General features: G+C 39.4%; 1 protein-coding gene across 2 annotated transcripts in view; it reads left to right on the top strand.

Annotated features, from left to right (window-relative positions):
* Positions 1-25,467, top strand: part of PRKG1 (protein kinase cGMP-dependent 1) — a 1,109,393-nt gene that overhangs the window by 64,111 nt on the left and 1,019,815 nt on the right. The window contains exon 1 of one of the 2 annotated variants that reach the window (XM_006206633.4): positions 8,790-9,528. The exons of the other annotated variant lie outside the window; for it this stretch is intronic. Coding sequence (XP_006206695.1) covers positions 9,218-9,528 — 311 coding nt within the window. The 5' untranslated portion in view covers positions 8,790-9,217. Of the gene's footprint in view, positions 1-8,789; positions 9,529-25,467 lie in introns of those variants that run through there. 2 annotated transcript variants of the gene reach the window in all.

Below are 25,467 nucleotides of genomic sequence, written 5' to 3'. Positions count from 1 at the left end.
GCCTCCTCTCCCCCGACTCTGCACTGTGGATCTGCATTATGCATCAAACAAACCTCCCCCATCGGCAGGAATACCTGCTCAACCATAAAGAGCAACATTCTCCTAGCATCAACACGGTGACTCCTTTAAAGATGACATTCCTTCTTGATCTTGTAAGGGGTCACATGACCCACCCGGATGACACTTAGATCTGGATTATGTAAACTGTCAATGATACATCACTTGATGTACAGCCCTCTGTCTCCAACAAACTTACAAAGCTGTGCCTTGATTTTTAATCCGCGGAACAGTTGTTAGAGCTTTCTGAGATGCTCTTTCTGGTTATAATCCTCAAATTTGGCTGGAGTAAAATTTTCCATTTCTTTCTTAGATTGATTACGTTTTCGTCGACAAACTGAAGAATGAGTTAGTTGAGTTACTGACTCAAAAGATGGAAGGCGGTGAGTGGGAAGCAGTGGGGTTGGGATTTTAGGGTAGTGAAAGAGGGTAGGAGAAGGATTTTCCAGGCAGAAAGAGAATGACAACTGGAAAAGTCCTGAAGTGTTAAAATGAAATGCTTGTTTGGTGCCTGGAGATTTGTAAGAACTAAAAGGTTAGCATAATACGTATGTAATTAATTCTTAATTCAGTTGCTTTCCTGATTGCAGTCCCATTGTAATTTTTCCCTTGAACATTTTCCTGAGCAACAATCCTGTGATCCAGCCTAATTTTAAAGAGAGGAAATGTGATTGTGGCTCAAATGGCAATATTAGTCCTTCCTGTAAGCACCAAATTTGTCATATGTTCATGGTTTTCTGTCATGTCATTGGCTGTGGTCACAGGCTGGATAAATTGTGGTTTTAAAGGGGAGATACTGGTGGTCAGCAGTACTGTTGGTGGCATCAGAACTGTGTATTCTTGTCACTGATACTCCTGAGTGAGTAAATATAGATAAGGATCCCACAGATGGGGAAGGGGCTTGTTGTTTTTAATAAATTGTCTAATTTATTTTTAAACATTAAATACCATATAAATTTAGGTTCAACACTTAAAGTATTAGAACAAAGAGAGTCTAGATGTTTAAATCAATTGTATATATTTACTATGTATTTTTTTGTTTTTCTTTTCTTTATTTTTTTAAATTGAAGTATAGTCAGTTTACAGTATTGTGTCAAATTCTGATGCATACCATAAGGTTTCAGTCATATATATACATTCATATATTCATTTCCATATTTTTCATTAAAAATTACTACAAGATATTGAATATAGTTCCCTGTGCTGTACGATAGGACTTTGTTGTTTTTCTATTTTATGTATAGTAGCTAGTATCTGCAAATCTTGAACTCCCACTTACTACATATTTATTTTGTAGATCAGTAATGCACATTGGAAAATTTCTGAGAAAAGTTCTGAGAAATAATGCAGAAAGAAATTTGTCTTCTTGAGCTTTTTTCAGTGTCTCCCAAATATTTTTGGCCATGAAACCCTTTTTTGTTATACTTACCTCCATTTTAAGGAATTAGTGTATTTCATTCATACTTTGCATTGTAGCATATACTCTGATGGGTGAGAGGTCTCAGAGGTACTGGGTTACTAGCAAAGCTGTCCAATTGAGGGCTGATTTCACAGTGTGGTGGTGTGGTTTAGCCTGGGAGGCGTGTCTGAACACACACACACACGCATTCATGTAATGTAGATCCTCAACGTAGCAACAAAAGCTCCATATGGTTCGAGTATACAGAGAGGCACATTCAGACTAATTAGACATGTCAAAGACCTTTTAATCAGTTTTGTTCTCTGCAGCAAATTAAAGTGTTCTGAATTGACTTAAACAACTATTAATTACTAAGAGATAAGAGGTAGGATTTTCAGGTGAACTGAATCAGGCTTCTGTGTACAGTCTGAATGTATAAAATGCCAAGTGAAAGAAGCATCTAACCTTAAGAATGGTATGCTGAGAACTGGGGGACTTGGGTTCTACTTTGTTTCTGCCTTGGGCGGAGGCGGTGGGGGGGGGTCCTTCAACTTCCTTGGACTTTAAATTTCCTGAAATCTGAAATGAGGCTGTTGAACTACATAATCTTCCTGGTACATCCCAGATCAAAATTCTGTGATATCCATTATTAGTAAAGAATAGCACCTTTGCTCTTTTTTTGTGGGCAGAGGGGAGGGGAGGGTATCAAAGCATGGCAAATGTTGTCAGCAGTCCTTTAGTTCTCTGTATTTCGGGTGTGTCCATGAGAGTGGCAGGAAGTAACTAAATGAAACAATGGACGGTGTGGTAGCTCAGTCACCGTAGGTGAGTCTCAGTTCTGTGACTGCTGAGTTCCGCGCTGTGTGCTAGTAAAGGGTCTGACCGTGGACACCGCAAGGTGAGAACAAAGTTGTCTATGTTCCTAACAGCCACAGTTGCTTTAAACATTCTGCAAAGAAATGTCTTGAAGATTACCCTGTCATTTTTTCCACTTAAAATTGATATTTAACATAGATGCTTTTCTAAGGAGGATAGAAAGTTAGAATTTTGCCTGGACTATATACTATGGAAAACTTAGATGAATTTTGCATAATAACTCCCTAAATTAACTCTGACCTTTGAGTAAAAACATTTTTACATATTGCAGTGACTCAAGACAGACACCAATTATTCTACCTAATACCAAAAAAAAAAAAAAGTGTAGAAGTCCCTATTTTCTATTTACTTATACAGGGCATTAAAACCCCATATGATACTTTACATATTGCTATTTAGGGCAACTTATTTATTATGTAGGTGTTTGTACATATGTCTGTTAAGTTTAGATCTAAGCCACTAATGTTTAAAGTATTCTTGCCTACCTAGATTAAATGCCTATGCTTTGAAAATGAATTAAAAAAAATTCAGTCTGGCTCAGGGAGAAATGATTGAATCTGTCCTAAAAGTGTACATTGAGCAAAGTGACTGATAATTTACAGTTGGTTACAAATGCATAGCAAATAGAATATGCACCTCATGGGCCCCAACCTGTGGCTGTATCCTTGTCCCAAGGGTAATGCTTTTATAGACATCAGGTACCGTATCTTGGCCCTAGAATGTTATCTATTTGTGTTACCAACCTACTGATTCATTTGCCTATCATTACAGATGGATTTCTGGATTTCCATCTCATGATGATTGTATAAAAATCAAATGTCAAGAATGTCTTCAGTTTGAAGCAAGGTGGCATTTACTTGTCCGTTAAGTTTATGAACAGTGAAGAGCTCTCTGAATTTCCCCACTATGTCTTTTTGCCTGTATCTTTCCCTCTCTTCCAGATCTCTGACATTCTCACAGTATAAACAAATACTTGCCATCTTTTTCTTGCCCAATTCATTCAAGTTGTTTCCTGATAAAAACCCAAGTCGCTCAAACTTCTATTTTACTGACTTTTTTACATTTCCAGTACTTTCCCACCTTACTAATTTTAATAAGTTCACTTGCAAAGTGTGGTTTTAGTCTTTAATTTAAATTTTGATTACAATACATGTGGGAGGAAAATGGCCAAGTTATATCAGCTGTTAAATGCTATTTAAAATAAAAGCAACAATAAAAAAAATTGACTCAGAGCTATTCTCCTATAAGCCACATGTTGTCAAATACATTTTCAAATGCAAAATTCCTTTTTAAACATATTTTTGAATGTTTTGTGCAAAATTCTGATGTTCTGAGTTAGGAAATGATTTATATTTAATATACTAGAAAAATCACTGAAATGAATCTGAGAAACTGTAATTTATTAATCAGATATGAAGATATAATGATGCTGCATATTCATGCATATATTCACTGGACTTAAAATGAAGTAAAATAACATTTTGTGAGTAAGGCACTTTAAATTCCATTTTACACACTTACAATTTTTCCATTTGTGAAAAAAAAATCCACAGAAGACCTAATACTTTTCTTCAATAACTTAATTCTTCTGGTCTTTGGAAATGGTCAGCTGAGAAAAGAGTATAAGGAAATATTTTTCCTGGTAGATAGTACATGGATTTACACGCACATTAGTTTAGGCTTAGGCCCAATAAAAACTTACCATCATTTTAAGCTGTGGAATATAAAAATTCATTTCAGCTAATATTAAGTATGACACTAATTCGGTATTAAACTCTAAGCACATTAGCAAGTATGGTACAATGCACTGTAACTTTCCAAGTCTCTGCAGTAAGTTTATCATCATTACTGTTTTCTGGCTTTTTTTTCTCCTTTTCCATGTAGGACTTATCATTATGGTAGTATGACTTCAGAACAACCCAACAATTAGAGGTTTTACTTATATCCAGTTAAATATGCATTCTTTTTTTTTCTAGATGAGGTACTGGAGATTGAACCCAGGATCTTGTGCATGCTAAGCTGCGCTCTACCGCATGAGCCATCTCCTCCCCAAATATGCGTTCCTGATGGCCAAGTCTAGCCACCAAACACAATCATAAGAATAGTTTAATTCTATAGGAGTTAATCAAATAGAATAGCAGCTTCTTGAATTGTTGTGCTTAATCTATAGGAAGCCAATCTGTCTAAATTCTAGATTTTTATAAAAACGATAAACCAAAAAGAGAGCCTTGAGTCCTTGTCTAATTTATCAAAGTGTAATTAAAATTCTATTGTCTGACTCATCTCCTCTTACAGTCCAAAGACAACTCCTGTGGCATATTATTATGCATTGAAATAGGATGATTGCTTTCCTAAAACACATTCACACAAACAAATGCCTAAGTGCATTTGAAGTGCTTACAATAATAGGTATTATCATTATAGATCTTCCTTGGTTTTACTTTTCTATCAGTAAATTTGAATACAAAATTTGAAAATATTTATAAAATAGAGAGGTTCTGCAATCCTGAATTATATAGGGTGGCCAACCATCCTGGTTTGCCCAGGACCAAGGGGTACACAGGACTTTAAAAACTAGGACAGTCTTAAGCAATTTTAATATGAAAACTGGGACAGTCTCAGACAAATCAGTATACTTTGGTGACCCTAAACCAGGATGAAATGGTGCTCAATAAAGACAGTTTTGGGAAAAGGAACTTTTTAAAAAAATTTGCTTCCTGATCTTTTAGGATTCCCCAAATTTCTCTTCTTTTCACCTCTCCAACCCCAAAGTCAGGCTAGTTAATGTTAAGTAATGCCTTCCCTGTGTGGATCCAGAACCAAGGCATTCCAACACTTGTAGTTCTGCAGAAGGCAGGGGGGCAGGAGAGGGTAAGGGACTGAGCTCTGCACCAAATGGATCTGAACCCAGGCTTTGACACTTTAGGTGGGAGATCCTGGGCCTCCCTTTTCTCAAGTATGAATGGAAATAACAGTGATGTCCAACTCAAAGAGTTACATAAACAGTGCCTGTTGTGTATTGAGGGCTCCAGGCAATAGTTACTTTTATTGTGATCTTGATTAAAATTAGCAATTCAGAGCAAGCCAGTATGTTTAAGAGTAATAGTAACCTTCATATCTAGATTCCTGGGGCAGCTTCTATGACATATAAAGCTTAACTATGCTCTTTTTTTTTTTTTTTTTTTTTAGATTTGGTTTTATTTTTTGGCTGTTCAAGACACGTACATGAAATGGCAGAAGAAACTGTCAAGTTTAGGACTCTTCCAGGAAATGTAGCACCAGTGGAATGGGCGATTGGATAACAAAATTAATCACAGTTCTTTTAAGGCTAATTATGTTTTTAGTGAAGGATGATAAATTCTAAAGACTTTATTTTTTTAATAGCCAGGATTATGATAAAGCTGAATTATTGAAGGTCTCATTAAATGATTCTGAGATTCCATTAAGGAAGGCATGGTAATACTTAACTCTCAGTCATGAGTGTTGCATGCAAAATTGAAGAGCATCAATATGCCACGTGTTGGTCTGGCTCCCGGTGGAACTTCCCTTCTATTAGAGCTATGCCAAAGACAGACTGCTGAAACATAGGTTGTGAGTTGACTATGGAATTCTAGCGTATGAATTCAGTTCTTTCAAAATTGCATTGTTCTGTACTTTAGCATCTAACATCAAGACCTCATCCCAGGTAGGCAGTGGGAGAGCTCAGTGAATGCCAGTCCACTCCATTCCACATTTGTGATTGCCCCTTCCTACTGAGCAGAAAGTAGACTTATGCCTGATCTTTGATATAATTTAGCCAATTAAGTTTACTATGAGACACATAATAAAATTTACCTGTTGAAATGAAACTGCAGGACCTTGATTTTTTAATGTAAAATTTATTTCTGGCATTTACCAAGTACAATGCAGAAGATATTTAAGAAACTGTTGGACTCATTCAAAAGGTTGAGATGGAAAATCAGGGTCCCTCAAGATTTAAACAATCAGTTGAAGACATCATTGAAAACCTTACTTAAAATATTTGTTTTGACTTCAAGAATGGAAGAGAAAACTAGAATTCTAGATTTTGCATATATAATTATAATGTGTTTAAGGGAAACTTTATTTTTTCATAATATAGGCTAATATAACCCAAAATATTCATATACCTTGAGCACCTTTTAAAGTATAAGTCAATTATAATAGTCATATCTTCTTAGCCATTTACTTTCTTTGCATTTATTACAACAGATTCCTAACTCTTACTTTGGGATTTATCATGGAAGATATTTTATATCACAAAAACTCCATTTAAAATGAAAATGTAACATGGATATGTCCTATGGTTGCACGTAGCTATGATAGTGTAAATAGTGAAAAATAGTTACATAACTCTGTAAAAAACCTTACTTTTGTTTAAAAAAAGTATTTTTTGGTTGAAGTGGTATTTTTTTATTTTGGGAGAAAATGCTTTAGTTTCTATTTACACACAGAAAAGCTTTCTCCAAATGAAGAAAGATCTCTATTTGTGCTGCTCAAAGATGTTAACTCCATTTAAGCCTCAAATGAACCTAAAACAGAACCCTGCTTAGCAGTTGTCTAAGCATGGCCTGTATACATTGCTTCTGATACCTTTTTAGACGTAAACTCTTGGCCTCATGGACCTCTATAATAGATCTATAGGAAAAAAGTCATTAACTTTTAGACATTTTCCCATGCAATTAAAGAATTCCCGTAGGTTAAATAAGATAAGAATTTGGCCTTTTGCCTGGGAGAAGGAAAATTTTTATGGAAGTTCTTTTAGAATAGAGTCAGTTATACAAAGCCTGAACACTTCTGCTTGGTTTAGTTTTAATTAAAACAACAATAAATAAGAACTACTATTTACTGCTAGGAGTTTTGTAAGTTATTCATGTTTGTTTTGGGGAATCAGCCACTTTCTATATTACATTCTGAAATCAATGCACTTCTGAAAATATCCATGTTGGAAAGCAGAAGAATGAAGTGTCTTATATCATTTGTACTGAGAGAATTAAGTCGTAATTTGTGTGGAAGAATGTTTAGGATTGTATATCCTTTTTCATTTATACCTCTAATTACAAACAAGTACACTTCAAATCAAAAAGCTCATTAACGTGGCATTGGCTAGCTGGTTCACCATTCCTCCCTCCCTTCTTCCCTTCTTCCCTTCTTCCCTTCTTCCCTTCCTTCCTTCCTTCCTTCCTTCCTTCCTTCTTTCCTTCCTTCCTTCTTCCTCAGAGAGAACAAGCTGTGTATTCAAAAGCAAAAGTGAGAGCATTTTATTGAGACTGATATATGTCCCTGGCCAAGTTTAGATTCCAGTGAATAGTTCTGGATTGCAATTGAGAATTTGAAGCTATTTTCTATCTACTTTGTTTTAGAGTTAAGGAATGGCCAAATAGAGCATTGAGGATTATAACATTAAGTTCCCAAGAATAGTCATTAGAGGACTGCTAATAAAGATGCTATAAAATTAAATGATTTGGGGACGATTTAGATAAATTTGAGCAATTTAAGTATTATGGAGGAGTCTAAATATGTTTTCGTGTCGATGGGAGAATGGACAGAAAGGATGCTACCTAATTGTCATCATTTTAGGAAATACTGAATGTGGGCAGGGATGGGGCGCAGTGGGTAGAGGTGGGGTGGTACAGTGTACAATTTACCTCAGCCGTATAGGGTCCTCCCTTTCTTTAAGATTTTTCCCTCTTCTTCAAAGTTTGTGTCTTGCCATTCAAGTGGAAGAATATAGTCCTAACAGCTTGGTTTTCAAGGAAGTAATCATTTTAAACGTACAGTTCAATTTCAGGATGAACCTTTTGGAACTCTTCAATGATTTTTACCCGCCCTCCCCCTCCCCCTGCTCCCTGCCCCAAATGCAGCAAATGGAAGGAGCAAGGCCCATCCTTAAACTATTTCGCAGACACTAGCTTAACTGGGAGGGACGGTGGGGAAGCTGAGCAGCATTCTAGAGCCCAAACCCGTTTGGCCTTTGCCGTAAAAAGAGTTCATTAATTCGAATTTGGAGGGGGTGGAACGGGGAATCATTCGCAGGAGACCGCAATGCTTATGGGGGGGAAAAAATAAAGCTCCCCGCCCCTTCCTTTAAGGCGCCTGGATATAAGCGGGAATCCCTACCCTCCTCTGCTCTCATCTCCAGAGGCAAGTTTGCTTTCCAGCGTTAGCCACCTGTGTGAGGCGCTCCCCGTGAGAAAGGTGGCGTGGAAGGAGCGAGAGCCCAGCCACACGGCAGGGGAGCCTTTCTCCGGGAGGCTGGCGGTCTGAACACCTCCAGAACTCAGAGCATTTAGGATGCACAGTGCGCTGTAGCCCAACGTCCTCAAGCCTCGTGTGCCCTGGAACCGGCTGACGCCTCCCCAGTTTGTGCGGGGTCCTCCAGGACCTCTTCCTCCCACCTCTCCGCCCCCAAAGTAGTGCTCCCGCCTTGCTCCGCCTGCACATCCCCCGGCGCGCCCAGAGGTTTATCAGGCTCCCCACACGCTCCGCCGGCTTCCTCCTGCGCTCGGCGCGAGTGACCCAGGCAGACCCCATCCCCGTCCCTTCTCCCGCTCCTCTGCCGCCGCGCTCCCGGCTCTTATCCCCCGGGCCGCGGCGCCCACCGCGGTTCAGGTTTAATCCCCTTTCGACCTGCTGTTTGGCTCATCCTCCCAGTCAGCCCAGAGAAGTGGAATCTGCACTGAAACTCTCGGTGGCTGGAGCCGGCAGACTGGGCATGCTCAGAAGCCAGGGCTGGCTTTGGTCTCGAGTAGGAAGCTTTTGCACTCGGGAGGCAGCAGCGACTTTGGGGAAAGTTGGTCGGAGAGGGGAGGAAGCCCAGAGACGCGGAGCAGCGGCAGAAAGGAGCCCCCGGCAGCCCGGAGGAGCATGGGCACGCTGCGGGATTTACAGTACGCGCTCCAGGAGAAGATCGAGGAGCTGAGGCAGCGGGATGCTCTCATCGACGAGCTGGAGCTGGAGTTGGATCAGAAGGACGAACTGATCCAGAAGCTGCAGAACGAGCTGGACAAGTACCGCTCGGTGATCCGGCCGGCCACCCAGCAGGCGCAGAAGCAGAGCGCGAGCACCTTGCAAGGCGAGCCGCGCACCAAGCGGCAGGCGATCTCCGCCGAGCCCACCGCCTTCGACATCCAGGATCTCAGCCATGTGACCCTGCCCTTCTACCCCAAGAGTCCACAGTAAGCAGGGGTTACGCTCCGGGTCCATGTGGCACCCTGTCGGTGGGGAGCTGCGGGTCTCTGTATTGTCTGTCGGCCCCCGCCCCTCCTGCTTGCTATGTCTGTCCTCATCCTCAGAAATGTTTCATTTTAACGGGCACTTCTTGCGGGGCTGTGCACGTTTCTCAGAGCCAGACTCACTGCACCTACGTTGCCTTCGTGTCTTTGTCAGATATCAAGCTATTTTTTAAAAAAAGAAAATATACATATTGATTCATATATGCCACCTACTGTACAGAGAGTTTGAATGCACCCCAGGTGTGTGTCCGTGTGTGTGTGTGTGTGTGTGTGTGTGTGTGTGTGTGTGTGTGTGTGAGAGAGAGAGAGAGAGAGAGAGAGAGAGAGAGAGAGAGAGAGAGAAAAGACAGAGAGAGAGAGAAAAGAAACAGAAACCCCCGTCTCCCAAATGCCCTGGCAAACCTGCCCAACCAGAAAATCCTAAATGCAGGCTCATCAGACTTGAAATGAAATGCGTCTGCTATCACCCAGACTTTCTATGCTTTTGTGGCTCTCCCGGATTTCTCTACATGCTGGTGATTCTCGCTGTAACCCTTAAAACCTGATGTTCTGTCACCATCAAAGTATCAAAAATAAGCAAATACGCATATAAAAGGGAATATTTTTCTGATTTCCCGAATTGGATGACATTTACAATCCACAAATGGAAACCTAGTCTGTTGATTAAAAAAAAAAGATTTTTTCGTAACATCTGAGGGAGTGTAGTGCTTATTTTCCTTAAGGAATTTATGTAATGTTACCCATGGGGTGCCTCTGTCTCCCAAGAGGGTTGCACGTTTCTAGGGTCAAATACAGAGACGTACACTTATCTTTATTGACAACGTGGACACATTGTTTGCCTTACTCCTGGCTTCTGATGCAACCGCTCTGGCATTGTTCTAGCGTTTTAGAGAACTGTGTAGTTCTGATGTCAGTGGGCTTCACAACTTGGGTGGGAAAATTGAATGAAACTTGTTAGACACCACTCAACTCAGTTCTTATGGAGAGTAAGGTGGCAGGAACATGAAGTTAATCTAGAGTGTATTTTACATTAATAGATAACAACATAATTGATACAATGAAAGATTTTGTTACTCTATTCTTGACATCACATTGGCTGGATGACACACATTATGTAATAATACAAGTTCTGTTGGAACCCTTCATAAACATAAGGATTTACTATAAGGAGAAAGCATATTTGATTGTCTCTATTTGTATTTATTGGATGGGGGAAGCTTGTGAGTATATACTAATGATACTTTTGGAAACTTAAGAGTCATACCTATTCTTGTTGGTTCCCATAAGCATAAAGCAGGTTTAGTTTAAGAAGTTTGTATTCTGTGAGTCTGGGGAAGAGACAATAAGGATAAACATCTCTGAGATTCTGACCTCGCCAAGTGCCCTAAGAGTTCAGTACATTTAGGTCTGCCTCAGAAACCTGAATGATCTGTATCCACTTCAACTTTCTCCGGTAAGTTAATTTGCAGTCCTGACATGCTTGCCTGTTTTAGCTAACGAGGTACACGGCCATCTCTCCAGGGCCAAGTTTTGCATAATGAAAAAAATAACTCAGAGACAGCTCTCTGCATCTTTAAGCATTCCCTAGGATCTCATTTTAGTATCTGCAGGACTTTGGAGTAACACAGAGGAAACTCTGCTTTTATAAAAAGACGATTTTAATGGGTTTTACAATGAAGCATGATCAAGCCAGCTGATAACTTCAGTTAAACATTCCATCAAACAAGGTCTAAAGGAATCTAGGCAGTAGGGACTGAGCTGTATAATGTGGTAAGTTTTAGAAATCAATTTGTGCTTGACATGTAGAAGATTTTTTTTTAAGTCCATGGTGCAAAATGAAATTAGTGTGGCAAAGAGTTCACAACATTCTATTATAATAAACATGTTATGTATTGAACCATATTGTGCGTTCTGATCTTTATTTTATTACTTGTGCTATAAAGAAGTCGGCTATTAAGGTATCACCATGATGGTTTTGGTGATTCTGAAGGATTATATTGAAGAAAATGATAGAATGAATGTCTTCCAAGCTTAAATAATTTTGGAAAAACATCTGTTCTTTTTTCACACTTACATAGAGAAAACTAGAGTAAAATTGGCTTGAGTGGTAGAGTGTACCTTTCCTAAGAGAGAGAAGTATATTGTATGTAAAATGTATACTTATGTCATTTGAATGATTGTGCAAAATAGTTCCACAAAGAATCAGGAAAACTTGCCAAAGTGAAGAAGACTTGTTTGAATTTCATTTTATTTCACTATAAATAATTGGATTATATGAGTTACTGGCAACAAGTGTTTATATCTTTGTACTTTATTTTTAGTACAACTTAAATTTGGTCCTTTTTCTTAAACTTACTGATTATTGTGAGTTTGAGTTAAAATGAAACCATCTAAATAGCCTAAACTTGGTTTTGAATTCACATTCATGTTAGTTTTCTCTTCTCTTCGATAGAGGTTAACTGCCCAGAGAATGTCCTATTCAGTTATCTGATGTATGCAAGTGTGTTTGTTTACTTTTTGCTTATTGAGTTTGCCTTCTGAGGACTGTAATTTGTAAAAACTTCTTTTTTTTTCTTTTAGTGATTTTTGATCATTTGAAAACCAGTGTAAAATATAATTAACCTATGAACTTAAATCATCTTTACATTTTTGGTTTGGAATTTTCCCTGCAAGCTGGCATTGGTGGGAAGTCTCTGTCAAATTCCAGCACAGAGTTAGGGCACTTTGGCTGCACCTGTGAGTCAGGGGGAGTGTTTTTGCATGTCTCTTTCACACCTGTATAGAAATAGCCCTTTTTATGTTATCAACATGAAGAACAAATAATTGATGTAGCGAATTGGAATCTATATTCAACTCCTACTAAATAACTACTTGGGAACCTAAAACTATTAGACTATATGTTTTGAATTAAATTAAGCACATAAATCCTTAAAAATGAAAACTATATAAAATATTCATTCAGCCTGATTATGCATATAAAATAGCTCTTATGGGCTTTTATAGTAATTTTATTTCGTGCTATTTTATTCTTGAAAATAGACTGTATAATAGGTGAGAGTGTTCAGTCTCTGGTATTTTGATCTAAACCCTTCACCTACTGTAAATATTCTCAGATCTTTTCTGTTTTGCTGCCATAGGGCTCTGTGTCATTTCAGTCGGGCTATAAAGACTTGAGTTCCTATCAAAAGTTGTTAGTGTCTCTGTATTTTTGTTAAGCTGTTGCTTTACACCCCAGAGGTAACTGAATTTCAAAGAATGATGACATGATTTGTCTTATTATGTTACAGTTTTTGATCATGAAGTACTTTGGAAGAGCTGAAGATAAAAAGAAATAGATTTTTCTCATTTTTAGGGAGGCATTAGTTTTAACAACATCTTAGCTGATCTTTTAAACCTTGACATTAGTACATTTCAGGAGAAATAAAATCTTCCTAAAGGCTGTCTGTTAAATTCTGTTGGAAGTTGGGAGAATTCTAGAATTTTAGTGTAATCATAGATGGCATAATATTAAAACATAGATTTCCTCAAAGGTAGGAATTAAATTTCAAATTTGCCCTCAAGCTCAGGTCATTACTTTTATGGGATGCACCGTATGCAAGTTAGCATCAGGCATCAGAAGTGAGAGGTGTGTAAGTCCTGTCATCAAAGAGTTAACAAGGGGTTAACAATACTGCACAAGTTAAGTATTCTAAGAAGTAGAGTAAGGTAAGTCACAGAGGAGATACCTTAGACAATCGGCAAAATATAATTGAGCCCACTTGATTTTATGTATCAGAAACTCTCGTGGGAGTGGTAGGACTTAAAGTAAATGTTTGACTGATGGCCATGATTTAGGTGAGTGGTGACAGGATGAGAGGGGTGGGGTGGGGTGGGGACCACCATCAGCAAAGGGACCCAGCAGCAAAAGAAAGCAGAGGGTACATCTGGGGCATGACAGCAACTAGCGTCTGTGCCAGAATCCTGGAACGGGAATTGAGGAAAAGCAAGTTGAGGCCAGACACAATCAGGATTAGGTGTGAGGGCATTTTTGCTTGTTTTTAAAATAATTGAGAAGTGTGCATGTTCGCACGTGAGTGTACGTGTGTGTGTGCCTGTGTGAGAGGGAGATTTACAATGAGGCCTGATTGTTACCCACCAGAGAAGCTCTGAATCTCAGAATTTCAGCCCAGTCCTCCAACTCCCACCAGCACAGTCCTGATAATAGCCACCACTATCCCAGCTAGATAAGAGTATTTAATTTAACCAAGCAACAGATGACTGAAACTCTTACAGAAACTGAGTTCCACTCTTAAAGAAAGCAAGTTCCTTTTCCACTCACGTCTAAGTGTCCCCACTGTGACTCTTATTTTATACCACAGACTAGCATGCAGATTCCTTCACAGATGCAGGCAAATAGGACCTAGATGAGAATTGAACCTGAAGTTGATTTTTGAAATTCATCTTTCTTGTTCTTGTGGAGTAGTTAAATTCCAACTTATCTATTCTGATAGACTATCCAATTTAAGTTTGATTGTTAGTTTGATGTTACAGTCTGTGCAGTAAAATTTAAGCTGTGGCAGCCTTTATCAAAATAAGGCCAGGATTACTAAACCCTTTTAGGGTGTTTTGAAACACAGTCAAGTTGTGTGCCCCGAAAATGGGGCTTATAATGAAAATCCTGAGAAGCCCTTGAATAGAGTAGCCCCAGAGACGGCCTGAGATTATGAACAGCCACCTTCCTGGGTCACATTTCCAAGCTCCCATTCCTTGTCTTTTCACTAGAGAGTTGGATTCCTTATGAGAAAGCATAGAAGAAGGCAGACGATGCTTCTATTGTTGCTGTTTGCAGGTTAGGAGGCATATGGACACATTTTTTTTTCTGTCTGCCTAGCAATGGAGGGTCTCCATAGTATCCTAGCAACCAGATTGGAGCGCAGGCTGCTGCTCTTTCTCCCATCCCTACTGTAGGTGCCGCTGCCCATCCCGGAGAGCTGGGCCTGATGCTAGCTAGCACTCAGACCCGCCGACTTGAACGTTCCATGCTCCGAGAATGCAAGACAGTATGATAAATACGCACATGCTGAAAGCAGCATTTACCAGTATGCGTAACAGCTTATTATGCAATCACATCTGTGGCATTTTGAATCCTAATCGGAATTGTTGAGCTGGCACTGTTTGCCACCCCGTCCCTGACAACCCTTCTCTGCTTCCTCACACCCAGCCTTCTGACATCAGTTTTCCTTCCCTCTCACCACCTTCTCTAATGACGGCATTCCTCGGCCTCTCCTTCAAATGTGTTTTTCTGAAAAGTTAAATATGTGCAGCCTGTTTGAACTGAGTATTATATTTTGTTTGTAAAAGCAGAGGGATGGTCTCCCTCCAACACTGTCATGCACTTATAAACAATAGCACAAGATCAGTAGCTACACAAAACAGATGTTGAACAAAAGGTAGAACTAATAGTATCCTCTCAAAAGTGATTTCTTTCTGAATGGATTTTTATAATCATAGTTATTAATGGGAAAAACGTGGGAGAGGAGCGTGGGAGAGGAGATGTGTGTCAGGGGGACAGGAAAGGGCAAAACAAGATGACTGTTTTGAAGGCAGTATTTGCAAAGAAGTTAGAAAGGAGTGATGGGCTTTGTGGATGAGTAAACAGGCAGTAAGACTGGAACAGAATTTGCAAGTGAGATAGTCCTTTGTGGACGAAGACGGCCATAGAGTGGAGACACCCAGATTCAAGTGTGCCAAAGATTTGCCTCCTCTGGGGGGTGGGAGCCATACTGGATTTTGACAGAAAACCATTAAGATGTTTTCCTTTTGACCAATGCTTGGGTTGAATGCCTTGGATGGACCCTTTGTGACATCCCATAGTCTGATACTCACTGGGGCTTGGCGATCTTAATGCAGTCCATGGCTCAGAAGAAGGACCAAGGAAGGAAAGTCCGTGCATTTTCTGAAAAACAGGTCAGAATGGCCCTGCCTGTCATGGTCAGAATGACTGACATTTGTTGGGCACTTGCTATGTGCCAGGCATGCTCCCTGTGCTTCACATAGGTCATCTCTCTTCTTTTAAATCAAACAGCCTTGTGAAGAAGACTCCAGATGATCCTCATTTCACAGTGGTGAGGTACAGGACACTGAAGTCCGGAGAAGCTAAGTAACTGGTTCAAAGTCACACACTTTGTAAAAGGTTGAGTCTGAATTGGAACTCCAGGGCCATTCTCCTTAGCCACGAGGTTCTTCTGCTTCCCGAAGGATTAGGCAATGGCATGAAATCCTAATAAATAACACGTAGGCTGTTCTTGGGGGAGTATCTGTTCACCAGTAATTAAATAGGAAGCAAAAATACTTTGGGAGAAGTGGACATAATAAGAGAGCACTGTGGTTCCCAAACTTGACTACACAGTAGTGATCTAGGGAGCTTTGAAAAAAATCCAGTGACTAGGTTTTACTCCCAAACTGATTAAAATCAGAATGTCTGGGAGTGGAAGCAAGCCTAGTATTTTTTTTTTAAAGATTTCTCAGATAATTCCAATGAAGAGCACAATTTAGGAAACACTGATAGGAAGACAACAGAGTGTGTGTGTGTGTTTAAGTGTGTGCACGCGTGAAATTAAAGCACCAAGGTAAACTTCCCACTTAAAGAGTTGAATGTTCCTATTGACTAAAACCTTTAAGCAATAGGGACTTGTAAGAGCAATAATTTTTTTTGTGCCAAATTATAGATGTACACTAGTTAATGTCTTACTGTTTATCCTCCTGGAAAAGTAATCATTACCGTACCTAGCCCATTTGTTCTCAATTCTGGCTGCATATTAGAATCACCAAGGGAATTTTTAAAAGTATCTTTCCTGGGGTGCCACCTCCAGAGATTCTGATTTAATTGCTCTGTGGTGGACCTGAGTTGTAGGTGTATTATTTTAGCTCCCGAGGTGATTCTAATATGCAGCCAGGATTGAGAACATCTTCCTCGGCCCATTCAATGTCCTCTGTTACAGGTTCCTTGAATTCCCCTGCTTTGGGAAAGCATTTAACTTGGTTCCTATTTAGCAACCCACGTCCCCTGCTTGCAGGGGGGCCAGGCAGCTCTAGGCTTCCCAGTCTCCGCAGCAGCTGCACCTGTCCGTTTCATCCTAATCTCTGGGGTTACTACATGGATCTAGGGCCCAAAAAGTGGCAGGAGCTGTGTTCAGTAGGTAAGTATGTGTCCTCTGTCCTGCCAGCCGAGAGTCCTGGCCACAGTTCCAATCTGATACATCCTGGAATGAATATAGGTCCCTGTGCTGTACAGGAGGACCTTGCTGCTTATCTGTGTTATCCATAGTAGTTAGTATCTGCATATCCCGAACTCTCACTTCATCCCTCCACCCAACCTGTTCCCACTGTAACCACAAGTTTGTTTTCTGTCTGTGGATCTGTCTCTGTTTTGTAAATAAGTTCGTCTGTGCCATTTTTTTAGATTCCACATATGTGATATGGCCTATAATGAAAAAGAATATGAAAAGGAATATTTATATATATATATATATATATATATATATATATATATATAATCTGAATCACTATGCTGTACACCAAAAATTAACCCAACATTGTAAACTGACTATACTTCTATTAAAAAAAAAAAACTAGACCAAAAAAAAAAACTCTGACACGTCAGCATCAGCCATCAGCCCCAGTTTGTTTTGCACTCTCATTGAGGGGAGCTGCTTTGTAAGCCAGTAAGACTGTTTCCCGGTGTCCCAGATGCGGCTGTGAAATGTTAGGTGTACAAAGGCGGAACCAGGATGAGCCCCCTTTGGAAGAGCAGTTTGGGCTTGCAGCGCCTCTCCTTCTGGTATGTGATGTCTCTGTAGCCAGCTACGTTTTTTTCTCCTACAGATATTTTATCCTTTTAAGGCAAACAGCCTGAGCTCAGGCTGAGGAGTACTTTCCAAGGAGGCTTCAGAGAGAACGAGAGGGCGAGCACATTGGGCTCTCAGCCCCCTTCCAGACGGTGTGGTTTGAGTGAGCAGAGCTGGGCACCGCGGGCAGACTACAGGTAGAGAAGGGAACCTCTGTGTGTCCCTCAGGAAAGCTCTGGAGGGAGCCGGGAATTCCTACACCCTGTGGTCACAACTGCACTTCTGCCCCTGTTGCTGGTTTTTTGGTCTCTCTCTTGCCCTCTTTCCCCTTATATTGTTAAAAACTCCTCAGGATGTTCCTAATGGTCTCTGCTAGTAGCCTATTTCCATTTGCAATTTAATCATTATCTTCTCAGGTGAGGATCAGCCAATATAGCACTTTATATAAGTGATGAAAATAGGAAATATAATTGCAAATACTTTTTGGTAAAAATAATCTCTTTAGAATGAGAGTCAGCAAGAAGCTTTCTTGTTTCTTTCCCCCTCCTTCTAAAATATGAAAATGTATTCAGCTGACAGCATATGAAAGCAGAGATGTAATAAGGCTGTCCAGAGGATTGGGGACGTTAATTACGTAGGGAAGTTAATCATAAGGAAAGTAAACACGTTCATTATGAATCCAGTTTCATGTCATGCGTTGGCTTATTGGACCTAAATGAGAAGGACAGGAGGAATTAGCAACAATAGAGAAACATGAACAAAAAGCATGTGTTCACTTAAATGGCTTAGCAGTTCGAAATAGAAAGATGGGCAAGATTTGGTGGTAGGACTCTGGGACAGTATCTGCCTTAGAGTTCTTAGAATCTGCTAATTAAACTTCCCCAGAATCCCTTTATGACAGGCGCAATTTCATTGACTTCTGTATAGAAGTGGAGTACTTAGGCCCTGCAAAAGCAGAAGTAAATAGCTTCAATTATTCTTATGTGACAAAAAGTAGATCTAATGCTGTTGACCTTCTAATGATCAGTTTTATCTTCTCACTTCTAGACCATAGACCTGCTCTTTATGAGTAGCATTGTATTTCTCTGAACATGAAATAATTATAGTATCAGCCAGTCAGTTTAATTTGGTTAATTGTATTCGGTGTCACTTTAGTTAAGCAAAATACTTTGACCATTCTCTGAAACAATTGTATTATGGTAATCTCAAGCTTTCACCAGATCTGGGCCAAGGAATAATGAGATAATGTGAGGGAAAAGCATATCCTTTGTGGATATACTCTACATCATCTTAATGGTACAGCTGTATCAATAAATTATGGTGTTGACAGTGCTTCCACGTCAGGACTGGGAGGAGAGGAAAAAGGGTTGTCATGACAAGGAAGAAAAATGGGAATTCTAAATTTTGCCTCTCTGGAATTATTGTTACTGATGGACTGGAGAGGGGTTGACTATGCTCTCTGGAGTCTACAGGTGGCTGGCAAGCATGCTGTACCAGCCTGCACAGCTCCACACTTCCATCTTCATAAGACATGCTTTGCCTGAATCACTGGGGACTGAGTACCACATTTTATATTATGGCGAGGCAGAAAAGCTGGCCTCCTCCTAGACTTGTGCTGGTTTGACAGATGTCACCACATCCTTCACAGAGGAATATTAAACATCTGAAAATGACATGTACTATTTTGCTAAGTCTGTAGTGGCAACTCATTATGTCACTGGGCAGAGACAGAAAAGGAAAGATGCAGAGGAATAAATTCTAGAGTGTCCGATGCCTGCACTGTCTACCAGGGAACGCTGTGTGCATCATGATCTTGACTTTAGGTAATTGCTACCCTCTTATTTAGGAACTGTCTGAGGATACCAAAACTTAGAAAAGTAGGCCCACAGACACTCAGATAAGTAAGAGTAGTTTTTTCTTTAGTTTTGTTTTTGGCTGAAAGACCTATTCAGTTAATCCCATTTTATTTTGAGTAAATGGATTTTACTTAATGGAACTTTTCAGTTCTGAATTGTTAGAGGAAAAATCTTTTTTTTCTTCCATCGCATATGGTACAATGCAAAATAAAAGAATTGCTCAAAGTTTCTAGTGATTCACTTAATATTTAACTTTATTAAAATGTAATATTCAACTCCATTACACATTTGTATGAACAGTGTTTTTTGTGGTAGAACTGAAAAGCTTTAGAATATTGTGAAAGAAGCTTGGTTGTGACTTCTTTTTCAATAGCAGTAGCCTTCACCAGGGAATACTCATTTTTCTTGTCTTCAGAATCTCACTTCAGACTTTTTGTTTTCTTTATAAAGGAAAATATGACATGAAAAATTGTAATCTGCCTGACTCTGCCTTTCAAATATTTTAAGATTACTTAGTATGGAGACCTTCACTCTCTTATTGAAAAAAAAAGAAACAAGAACCGAATGATTTCTTGTTCATGTCGCACTGAATGGCATAAAACTAAATGGTTATTACTTTGAAATCGTCCTCATGAGAAGGAATGGCAGATAAATACAATAACAAGCCCACTGTGAATGGAGCATCTTTTATTAACTTTTTGCCACCATCTTTATACACTTCATGAATTCATCTTGCCATTACCTTTTTGATGCTTTGCTTAAGGCATTAAGGTATGCACTTCCCCCTCTTTTTCTCTTTTTGAGTTTTGGTGGGAAATACCTAGCCTACAAAAAGATGTGCTTTTTAATTTTTTTGATAGGCAGACTCTAAAAGAGTATGGTCAATGGCATTTGGAATAATAATAATTACAGAAAAAAATTCCAGAAATAGAGAAGTTAGGTACTTAGAAGCATTATACACGTGTGAGTATTAGTTTACCTGTTTATGGATAATTAGAAGAACCTCTTTCAGAGAATTCTGATATTTGAAGAGAACCCATCCAAAGTTATAGGCTCTCTATAATAGACTCATGATTATTTTAAGCAAGCCGGAGTTTCCCTTCTATCCCCTTAGAAATGAAGAGATCAAAAGAGTTAATCTTGGAATATTTTGGTGAAGATCCCACTGCAGAATGTGCAGAGAGGGAAATAAAGTGGAGGACATCACCATAACCTTCATTCTACAGTGTGAAACACAACACTGCTCATCACCGAGGAGGCTACCTTTCTCAGGTGACCCTTTCCCTTTGGTGGCTGGTCTTGCCTTTTGGTACCACCGCTGAAGGTCTTGGGCCGTATGAACTGTTTGCCATCACAGAGCAGTGCTCAGTCTTCTGGATTCCTAAGGGTTACTGTAGTGTGATAGATGGAAAGCAACTCAAGTATGCATGTATTTGTCTTGGCAAGAGTGGCATTCTCTGCTAGCAGAACTTAGAGGTTATAAAGTATCATCTAGGTGGGCCCTTGCTAGTGAGCTTTTGAATCATCTATGGCAGATTTCCCCCTTCCTTCATGACTCCCATTAGTATATTTCCAAACTTCTTTCTGTAGTTCGGTCTATTGCTTCATCATCATGAAGAGGGGAAAGTTTTCTCGCTCCAACTAGACTAACTTTTTTTTCTTCCTCTGTTTCCTTTTCTGTTGACATAGAGAACAATTCCTCTTATTTTTACAGAAATCTTTTATAAAGTGGAGGTAATGATTGTTATTTTTCAGCCTTGTCTTTACTGGTCAGTGAGTGATGATGATGATGATAATTTAATACTAAAAATATTTGTCTTACTGTATACTCCGTAAGCTTTCTCATTCAATTCTCACAGTCATCTGATACAGTAGGTACTATTATCATCCCATTTTTTCAGATGGAGAAAGTGAGGCACAGAGAAGTGAAACAACTTGCTCAAAATAAAAGAGTGCACTGAAGCACTCACACACAGGTCTGTGTTATCCCAGAGCCTATGCGTGTTCTCTCTGTGCCATGTTGCTTAGCTGATTGTCCCAACAATTCCTTTTTTAAGTACAAGTCCTATTTCCCTTCCCTTCCACAATGTTCCTTTTATGTAGTTCTTTGGTAACTTTTCATACACTCACATTTTTCATATGCCATGTACCCATGTACTCACAGTGGCCACGAGTATGTCCTCTTTTAGAGACTAGCAAACTTTAGGATCATGGAAGTCCCTCCTACAGTAATACTGTATTTCTGCTATATTCAAGCTGTTATCAAATACAATTGCTCATGCCTCCAGCATTTTTTTTGCTGTATCATACACAGAAAATTTTCCCTTCCTTGTACTTTCATATTTTTTGTTTTGATTAAAAAATTTTTACTGGCCTATGCTTGGCCGTGTTTAATCAAATTCCCTTTTTAAAGAGCTATTCCCTCAATTTACCAATGCTTTATTGCCTCATTCATTTTTCTTTAAATATTAGCATCTTAAATTAACTGAAGATGATTAGAAAGCTTACCAAATACTCCCTGATTCTTTTTCCTGATCATAGGCTGTGGATTGAATTTCAGTTATTTATTTATTTGTTCAATTGTTTACCAAATATTTATTAAATAACTACTGTAGTTAGGGCTTTACTAGATGCATCTTTTTCTCATTCCTAAATTACTTAATACCAGAAAATCTGTGGTTTTAGAGTATATGCTAAAAAAGACATTGCTTTTCCAAGAGCTCTTCCAGCATGGATTGGGCCCAGCATACCTGGGCTCGGGGCAGGTTTCCAGTTCTCGGTGTCTGACTTTGTGGTGCTGTGTGGTTTTCCTTCCTCCTGTCCATCAGAGTTGGAATTTCTATATGTTGGTCATTGTTTGGTTGACATCTTCTTCCCATAGAAGATGGTAAATCCCATGAAAACAAAACTGATGTCTCTTTTGCTCCATGTTGTATCCTTGGAGCCCAGAACAGGGCTGGTACCCAGAAGGTACTTAACTCTTTGCCAGAAGGACAAAATGAAGGCTCTTCATGTTCCTAGCTCTTGGATACTTTAAGTTTCAAAATTTGAAATTGGGAAACACGTCACTGAGCTCAGTAGAGCTCGGAGGCATATTTGATTTGGCCAGAACAGTTTCACAAGCTTTGAACTTGAATGCCTTGTCGTGCCTTTGCGGGATTCCCTGTGCTCCACAAATTGGTCGCAGTCCCTGACATGCCCATACTGTCTTTAGCTCACCATGCCCCTTGTTTGTATTATCTGCCTGGCCTCCGAAGGCATTTCAGTTTTCACCCGAAAAACTAGGGCGGCATAGTCTTGAAAAGCCCCTTCTGGTTTGAATAATCTATGATTCTACATTGTCTTTCCAAGGAAGCATAATTGTCCCGCAACTCAAATAAATGTCTCCTCTTAAGCTCTGTGGCATAAAACCTCATAAATTGGTTAAGCTTAAGAAATAAATGGGTTGATTGAGAAATAATGCACCTGGAATTAATAGAAGTAGCTTAAAAATAATCTGTCAAATTCTTAAATTCTTTCGTGGGCACAGCTGAAACTCTCACTAACAGAATCCCGTCAAGTTTATGATGATAGCTTGCTACTCTCAGCTGTCCAAATATCCACATAGAGTTTAGCGTTATGAGACCACAGAGACAGCCAAGCTCATGATAAAGTATAATTTCATTAGATGTTGACCTCTACATTGACCAAGATAAAACAGGGAATATTTAAAGGTTGATTGGTATGTTGTCTTTTAGCTCTTCAGGATGGTACCTGGGAACACCCAAACCTTTTTCCCCCCATATCTGACCTTGTGCTTCTGTGATGTCTGAGGTTGCATTCCTGGAAGACCTATGTACTAGTGCAACTGTATATCTTGTATCTGGTAGAAGTGAGGCTTAATAACAACATTATCTTGATTGGCTAGGAAAAAATGAATGTATGCATGATCTCATTCATGCCTCACAATATCTAAATGAACGAAGAGGGACAGAGCCCTTCCATTTTACAGAAGAGACAATTAAAGGGCAAAGGGGTGAGGTGACACAAGCCCAATCCAATCGCTCTTAAGTGACAACACTGTAAATAGGCCAGCATTCTTTCCACACTCTGTGCAGCATCAGTACATTCATGAGATTGCCTTGAGAATCCACTGAGTCCTGTGGTTCAGCAGTGCATTTATGGAAAATGCAAGCAGGGAGGCTCAGAACATAGCACACACAACGGATAAAGCGTGGGCTATGATTTAGTTGTTACTTTGCCACCCACGAGGTGTGCGATGTTGAATCTGTCTGAGCTTCCATTTCCTCATTAGGACTGAGGATGATAACACACGCCAGGATCAGAGATCATGTTTGTGAATCCCTCAGCACAGGATCCAGAACATAGTGTGGAGTACCACAAACGGCATTAGAACATAAGCTGTTGGAATTATCATTGTATTTTCATTTATATTGCATTAAATCAAATTCCATTACTAAAGTGCTACAAACATCTCTTAACCAAATTGAAGAGTATGAGGTGGAAAGAGTTTTAGGAAGACAAGGTCCGAGAGATGGATGCACTGCAACCCAGCCTGGTTTTGCTGGATCTGACTTACAGGAAGATTGAGAATCCTTCATGACTTCTGTGTGGGCTAGCTGTGGGCAGGAAAGGGCAAACATAAGCAAGCATGTATTGCATAACACAATTTAGTTCATTCAGTGAGCAGTTACAGGGCTACAGAGAAGTCAAGAATGGACTGACCAAGTTTGAACTGAGTGCCATGTATATAGTTTATGTTAGGAAATCATAGTGAAAATAGTTGTCATAGCATCTGAAGGAAATGCTGTCTGCGCTTTAAAGATAGGAAGGATATTTGGTGGTCATTCTTGGCAGATGCATTTATGTGATATTGTAGTAATATTATTCTTAACATTCATTGTAACACGTAGGGGGCTTGGACATGCAGACGGGTCATTGCTGCTCTGCAGTCCTGTACGTTATTATAGACCTACTGCTTTTCATGATTTGATTTCAACCCATCAAAAACATTTAGAGCAAAGTGCCTTTTCTCTTTCCTGAAATGTCTGTGTGGAAGTTATGCACTGATAATGGATTTCTGTTTGAAAGCCATTCATTCCCATCTTGAATATTTGCTGTCCAGGCTGAGAAGCCATCAGATGCAGAACATAATCTTAGCCTATAAATGCTTTCTGTTAATGACTTTTATACTGCATCTCAAGAGGTCTTTTCAAAAACATTATGATTGTGGGTGAAAGCAATTGATAACAGTCCTGTTAGCCTGTGGAGGAATACCTTAATTGTCTCGGACAAATTCATGACAGTCCTGGTGATGAGCTGATAATGAAAAGCTTTAGAATAAGAATAAAAATACTAGTTTATTCTGAAATGTGTCATGTAACAAGAAAGATAGATTATCTTTAACAGCTTTATTGAGATATAATTTACATAACATTAAATTCGCCCACTGTGCAGGTATATATAACACGATGATTTTTAGTACATTTACAGAGTTACATAGCTATGACCACAGTCTAGTTTTAGGATATTTCTGTTATGCCCCAAGTTACCTGGGGCCCACTTGCAGTCAGTCCCTGCTCCAATCTTAGGTCCAGGCAGTCACTGATCTGCTTTCTGTCTTTATAAATTTACCTTTTTAATACATCTCATACCAATAAGCATCTTATTTTGCCAATGATCCCAATTCACTTGAAGGGCTACGTGACATCAATTTATGGCTTAATCAGTGAAGTTTAGAATGTCAAGACTGTATGTGGGCCCAGGGTATTTGTTGTTAACATTAAACATTAAATCTCAAGAGTCTCAGAAAAGTTCAACTGGACTGTTTATATATGTATATATATATATATAATTTTTTTTTATTGTTTTGGGAGTAATGCAGAAACTGAGGAATTTAGTTTTGTACCCAAATTCAGTATGTTAGTGTCATAATGACCTGATTGACAGTAACAAAAACAGTAATAGCAGCAGGTCATCATTGCACTGGGGGTACCATGTATTTTGTTGCCTAACCTTCATAATAGTTCTGAAAGGTAGAGAGGATTTACTCCATGTTAAACACAGCAAAAGTGAAGCAAACTCAGAGAAGTTAAGTAATTTGCCCAAGACCACACAATGCTGTCTGAGTCCAAAGGCTGTGCGTGTGGCTACCACACTGAGTTGTTTACTAGAGGCACGGTGTAAGCAGACTGTGTGGG

The sequence above is a fragment of the Vicugna pacos genome, chromosome 11, assembly GCF_048564905.1.
Source record: "Vicugna pacos chromosome 11, VicPac4, whole genome shotgun sequence".
In the NCBI taxonomy this organism is placed as follows: Eukaryota; Metazoa; Chordata; class Mammalia; order Artiodactyla; family Camelidae; genus Vicugna; species Vicugna pacos.
Note: the sequence above shows the minus strand (reverse complement) of the source record. Positions and strands in the feature narration are given on the sequence as shown.